This window comes from Drosophila subobscura, chromosome A, assembly GCF_008121235.1.
Source record: "Drosophila subobscura isolate 14011-0131.10 chromosome A, UCBerk_Dsub_1.0, whole genome shotgun sequence".
NCBI lineage: Eukaryota > Metazoa > Arthropoda > Insecta > Diptera > Drosophilidae > Drosophila > Drosophila subobscura.
In genome coordinates this window covers 2544767-2551063 of record NC_048530.1, presented here as the reverse complement: position 1 = coordinate 2551063, position 6297 = coordinate 2544767, and the positions used below count along the sequence as shown (strand labels likewise).

General features: G+C 43.2%; 1 protein-coding gene across 1 annotated transcript; it reads right to left on the bottom strand.

The window, feature by feature from the left end:
- Positions 1–2486: 2486 nt before the first annotated feature.
- On the bottom strand, positions 2487–3169 carry LOC117892481. The gene is made up of 3 exons (XM_034798738.1): positions 3053–3169; positions 2909–2994; positions 2487–2854 (listed from the first exon to the last, which is right to left on the bottom strand). The coding sequence occupies exons 1-3, from the start codon at positions 3151–3153 to the stop codon at positions 2487–2489; spliced, it is 555 nt and encodes a 184-aa protein (XP_034654629.1). The 5' UTR covers positions 3154–3169.
- Positions 3170–6297: the final 3128 nt, after the last annotated feature.

The following is a 6297-nucleotide window of genomic DNA, read 5'->3' as shown; positions in this document are numbered from 1 at the left end:
TGGGCAGTGCCGTGCAGGGCGTGGCCCTGTCGGCCGACGTGTCGTGCTGTTCCTGTTGACCGCAAAGTGGCATTTCCCTTCCACATCCGCAATACCCACTACTCCCTCCTCCTCTGTCCCTGTCTCCCTCCGCCACTCCTTCCACTATTTTGCACTCATTAACCATTTGATGGCGCTGCAACAAAATTGCAATGAAGCACCGAAGTACCAACCACTTTTTGAGTATTTTATTAGGCAAAAAAACTACCAGAGTAACTCGTGACAAATAATATTCCTTTGATTTGTTTTGCAGATAAATATATTTAAAACATTGTTACCATTGCTCGATGGTTGCTTTTCGCTCGCTCTTGCTTCATTGCCAACTGATTTTTATACCCGCTACTCAAAGAGTAAATCGGGTATATTGTATTCGTGCACAAAAGTGGATGTATGAAACACATAGAAGGAAACGTTTCCGACCCTATAAAGTATATGTATGTATATATTATTGATCAGCATCAATAGCCGAGTCGATTGAGCCATGTCTGTCTGTCTGTCCGTCCGTCTGTCCGTCCTGATGAGCGCCTGGATCTCAGAGAACATAAAAGCTATAGCCACCAAATTTTGCATCCAGACTTCTGTATGCTCCCACTGTTACAAGTGTATTTGAAAAATGAGCCCCGCCCCCCCTCCGGCCACACAAAAGAGCGAAAACCTCCCAAAGCTACAATTTTGAAGATCTATCAGAACACCAAATTGGGATCCGATTGGATCATTATTATAGCCACAATGAAGAAATTAATTTGCATTGGCTAAACACACCCCGTCCAGCAGCTTATATTTGTCTTAGTGCTTGGCAATCGCATTTCCATAGGTCTAAGCACTTTCGACTTCATCAAAAGATTCATTCCTGAGGAACATTTGTGGGCATTTGTATCTTTGGGCAGCCAAGAGCAGTGGGGTATCTGCAATAAGGGTAACCGAAACTTGGTAGCTTTGGCTACCCCTATCTTCCCTTTCGGTTACTTCGCTTTTTGTCTTTTTTTTGCCATCCTGCATTGTTTTCACATGTTGGAGCGTTGGACTATGGGTTGCCCGCACAAAGGCAACAAAAGATAGATTGAGAGTCAGGGGTAAGAGATAAAGAATTAATTTTGCGCAAATACGCTTACATGTTGCGTAATAGTCGGAGCGGCAGTTTGTAGTCCATTTCACTCCCCTCCGCTCCGCTCCGAAATTTCCATGCATCTTCCTTGCAAGCGAATGGCAGAACATAGCGGGAGCTAAAGAGGAGGCTCATGGGTCGGTTTTGCTAGTGTACGTGTGTGTGTCTGGTCTCGTCTGTTTGGTGCATTAAGCGTAAGCTGTAACAAATGAGTGAGAGAGTACAGGCACTAACAATGGGAATCGAGCAAACGTCCCTGCAGGACAATGACAATTTGCGGGCGTTGACAGTTTCCCCAAAACGAATGCCGTTACATAGGGAACGTGCCGTATGGACACAGGGATACCTATTGCTGTTGGTATAAAATAATCTCGATCTAAACTTAAAGCGGGAACTGTTTTTTCGCAAAAACTTTTAGCCAGCCTCCGTTCTTATTTTCTTGTAGCTGCCTTTTTACATATCCAAGACTGTCAATCTACCCTCTGCTAGTTTACAATTACTGCGCATAAAACTATATACACACACACATAAACATACATATGTACATACATATGTACATACATATGTACATGGTGTGTGCGCCTGTGACTGCGTGTAAGCTGTGGGTGTAATCCGCGCGATTGTGTCTGTCTGTGTCTGAATGTCTGTCTGTATGTGCTAATATCATCAGCAATCTGCGAAGCGTATGCCACTTTGCCTCTTGTGGCCAACCCCATTTACCTTAATTAACACGCTAGATATTTCGTTAATCAAACATTCCATTCAGTTCCATGCACGCACTACGACGAGGACCCCTCACAAGCACATCATCCTTCAAATGCTCTCTCCTTACAATCCTTTTTGTACGCAAGACTCACTTGGTGGTAAAAGTTAAGCAGATATTCAGATGTGCTGCACTCTGAGTACAAATTTCGCTTTGGATCTTTCGCTTTAGGTGTTGTTTGGCAACGATTTGTAATTACCCGCCACACACACGCACACACACAACCAGACAGATGCCTAGATGCCACATGCGAGTATCCCTGGCCCTGACACTACCTGCCACTTATCTGGCCGCCGCATCGACTAACTGGTTGACTGACTTAATTACAAATTGCATTATTTATCGGGTGGCACAGTTCGTCAAACTGCAGCATCCACAGGAAATGAAAGGAGAGCAGAGCAAAACCGAGCAGGGATGAGCAAATGGAAGTTCCAACAGCTCAACGATAATCACCTTTGCCATCCAACCCAGTTTTTTACAGAGTAGCCGAGCTAGACGAGCTCTCGTAATATTTAATTAAAAACACCCTGGAATTATTTGGGATTCATTTCTGTGTATACATTTATTTTGACAATTGAATTATATTTTCAAGTCTCGGCCATCTAGGAACAGAGCGATGCCAGACGTCAGCTTATTGCCCAGCCTGCGGATGTTGTTGGCATCCTGGGGCGTGGTCAGGGCCACGATGGGCAGGCGGAACACTTTGCCGCACGCATTCGAGCACTCAATATAGGGGCGAGGGTACTTAATGACTGGTATTTTGGCTCGCTCGGCGTACTGATAAATCTCAGCTTGCTTCTGCTTGGGTGTCGTGCAAGTGACGACGACCACCTTGGAATGGTGCTCGCGAATGCTCCACATCAAGTTATTGTAGCTGCGAAACACCTCAGAGCAGTTCACCTTCACGGAAATGCGAATATTATCACGCACCAAATTGCAGCTTTCGGCTGCAAATGGAAACAATTTTAACAAAGCCTTAGGAGTATTTCCATTCTACATACAATTCTTTCGATTCCCAATCGGTTTCTTCTTGATTTCCTTGTTGGTGGAACTTTTTGGTGGCATTGGAGGGCGCGCCACCGCTTTTCTATCAACGAAACGGGAAACTAATACACTAATTTTAACTAATTTACGCATTAACTTACTTAGAGTTCTTTCTTTTTTGCTTTTTTGTTCCCATTTTCTTAATGGGATGTGAAAGTCCGAATAATTTGCAATCAAATGATTTTTCAATGAAGTATAGCATTCGTTACAAATGATCACAATGCCAATGCCTACTTGATGTTCATGTTGCTGACTCCGTGCAGTGTTGGTAAACATTGCAGAAGTTCGTATAGGGTATTCCATATTCTGCTTATGGTACACACACACGGAAATCCTATCCTATTTATGTCACCTGGTCAGCTGCACCAAAACTGTCTCTCGCTCGTGGCTCTACCGCAACCTCTCAGCCGCCCTCCCTGTGGGGCGGTGCCAGTGCGAGGATGTTTACACTGCACTGTGGAACCTATGACCAATTTTTGAGTCCATTGGTATGCACTGGACAAGGCAACCAGCCACTTGGTGGCCAACAAACTTCTTGGGTGCGATATTTCCTTTGTTCAAATGAATTACAATAATTTATTTTAATCATTACCTCGTAAGAGAAATTGCTGTAATAACCCCACAGCATTTTAGGCTGCACGTAGACCAGCACGTAGACTGAACTTTCGATCAGCCTTTACATGCTTGTTCAGCCATTACAGCATCTATCAGAATATGGCCATGCACCCTTTCACTCGTTGCCCAGTGATTGATGGGCCACCAATTGATGACAGCAAAGTCATTTTCAAATTAGACGCTGAGCTTAGATGCTTTGATTAACACCAGTGGGAATTGCAGGCAGAGATTGGGTTGAAGCAGGAAATGCGGTAAGTAAAACCGCAAATTGTGTATACGAATTTTCATTACAAATGAATACTTGTTTAGCGATGAGCAGTTACGATGAGCAATGTTAGACTAAAACACATTAGCAAGCAGCAAGCCTTCCATGTTGAAGGAAAAATTGAAAACAGCATGTGCCTCTCGCTAGCTAACAGCTCTGTTATAAAACTTACAACTTAACAGTGGTGTGCGCTGTGTTTTTTAGCTGGCAACTTAACAGTGGTGCACTCTGTTAAACTTTGCACTAAGTAACATTAAGGATCACTGCTTTGTCGGTATGTGGCGGCTTCTTTTTTGGGCAGTAAATGTAGTCGCTGCACTATGGTCCAGATGACCACTTTTCTTGTCCAAAAGGCAATTTTTAAAAGTTAAAACCACTCCACTAAAAGCACTCCGTATTAGAAAAAGAGTGACCATCAAAGTTGCGTACCAGAAATTTGCATAGATGGCGCCACCTTCGCAAAATCAGCTGTGAAACCCAGCGGTCATTTTTGCACAGCATGTGCAGTGAAAAAGTACCAATTTTATTGCTGTTTTAAATGTCTCATAAATTGAAAAATACGATTAACTGATCCAATTTTTTGGAAGCATTTTATTCAGTAGGGTTTTTACTACGTGTTCTGTAATGCGAACGGTATCTAGTGGTTGGCGATGTTTTCGTAATTGTATGTCAAAGTGAGGCCTTCAATACGTGTCAGTTCGTAGTAAAGACTAATTTTTGAGAAAGTTTTTTTAATAGAGTGTCACCTAGTCCCACCTTGAAACCTATTGTGTGTCGTAGACCAATAAATGATTGTTAAAATGTATATAGTCACAAATGCCACATTTGACCACAACTCTTACAATTTGCATTTATAGATCATAACCTCAAATGAGAATTTTCAATGTTTTTTGCCCTTTGGAACACAATGAAGAAGAAAATTGTGAAGTAGGGTACCATTTTGCATTGCATTTAAGCCACAGTACTAATCACTAGCTATTTTGGAGAGCTAGAGTGTAGCCAGGATAATATTGTTTTATAATGGAAACTGCTGAAGAGCATGCTCTGTTTCAGAAAAAATGCGATTATCTTAGATTTTTAGGTTGTTTTAACTCGTGCTACGACTTTTTTGTATAGAATCTTGATTTGCTTAACATATTCCCATCCTTTTTTTGCTTCTAACTTTTTGAGAAAAAAAATTAAAAACCGATTTTCCCTTAAAAAAAGGAGCTGCCACGCCCATTTTTTCAAAAAACCTTCCTCTCCCTATTCTTAACTTATATCAAAAGACAAAATCAAAAAATCTTGTTCCGTTCGCGAGTTATTCAATTTGGCCAAGAAAAGTGGTAATCTGGACCATCGTGCGCTGGTGCCAGAGTGGACAGTGTTGGGTTGCAGGGGACTGGGTGGTACGCTGCGACGGGTGCTGAAAAGTATGCTACGCTTTGCGCACCTGGCACATAATTGAGTGACAACGTGGTCTGAAACATTTGCCATGCGGACAGCGTCAAGTGGTGGCTAGCGCAGGGAGTAAGAGCTAGAGCGGGAGAGAGCGAAAGAGGTGGCAGCTGTGGACAAGGCAAGAGGGCAACCGGGTAAGGAGGACAGCGCTCATGCAAAGCATTTGAATTTGTAATGAGATTCCACACAGAACCACAGCCGGAGCCACAGGACAGAGAGATATGGTCGCCAGGCCTGCCAAATGAAATGTGTGGCAGTATACCATACCGCACCATCTCACTCTCACACACAGTCTTTGCCTGTTCTCTCTCTCTCTCTACCTTTGTCGCTGTCGCTGTGTGTCATGCCCTTTGAGGGAGCAGGAGCCGGGTGAAACTGTTAATTGTGGCCATAATTAAGGTGACCCCGAATCAGTTGGCCAAACGCAAAACGTGACGAGCTCATTAATTTCATATGCTTTATTTGCCTTCAACGGATAGGGACACCATTCTCTCTTTCTCTCTCTCTCTCTCTATTAGAGATAGATAGAGAGAGAGAACGTTTTACTCTCTTTGCCCATGCATCTCTTGCTATCTCTTGTACCTGTTTCTTTCTCCACTTTACACTGTCCCTCCTGTCCAAACAAAGTTTTCGATTGGCTTAATTTTACCCTCTGCAAGCTGGAAGATTGGGAATATTCCATTCTGGATCAGCATCGAAAAACTATGATAGATGATTCAATCACTGTAGATTCAACTCAACCAGCCGAAAAAGCTAAAAATCTATCAATTTTCAAGGGTATCAAATGTATCGCTTCCAGCAGCTTGAATTCGCTACATATTTTGTGCCGATTTGAGCCGGGATATGATGACGACTGGGAACGACGACGACGACGAAGACGACGACTATCATGATGATGATGATGACTCCAGGACGTTGTTAGCTCTTGTGTTGCCACTTGGCTGCTTTATGTCATTGCTGGTTAAGCGATGCGTCTAATTTGCAGCTGCTGCCGCTGCTCCTGCTGCTGCTTTTGCCTCCCAGCTG

Coding starts and splice junctions, on each gene's coding strand:
- LOC117892481 (XM_034798738.1), bottom strand. CDS start 3,153: ATGCTATACTTCATTGAAAAATCATTTGATTGCAAATTATTCGGACTT. Junction 2,995..3,052: donor CAAAAAAGAAAGAACTCTAA/GTAAGTTAATGC, acceptor TTTCGTTGATAG/AAAAGCGGTGGCGCGCCCTC. Junction 2,855..2,908: donor GATTGGGAATCGAAAGAATT/GTATGTAGAATG, acceptor TTCCATTTGCAG/CCGAAAGCTGCAATTTGGTG.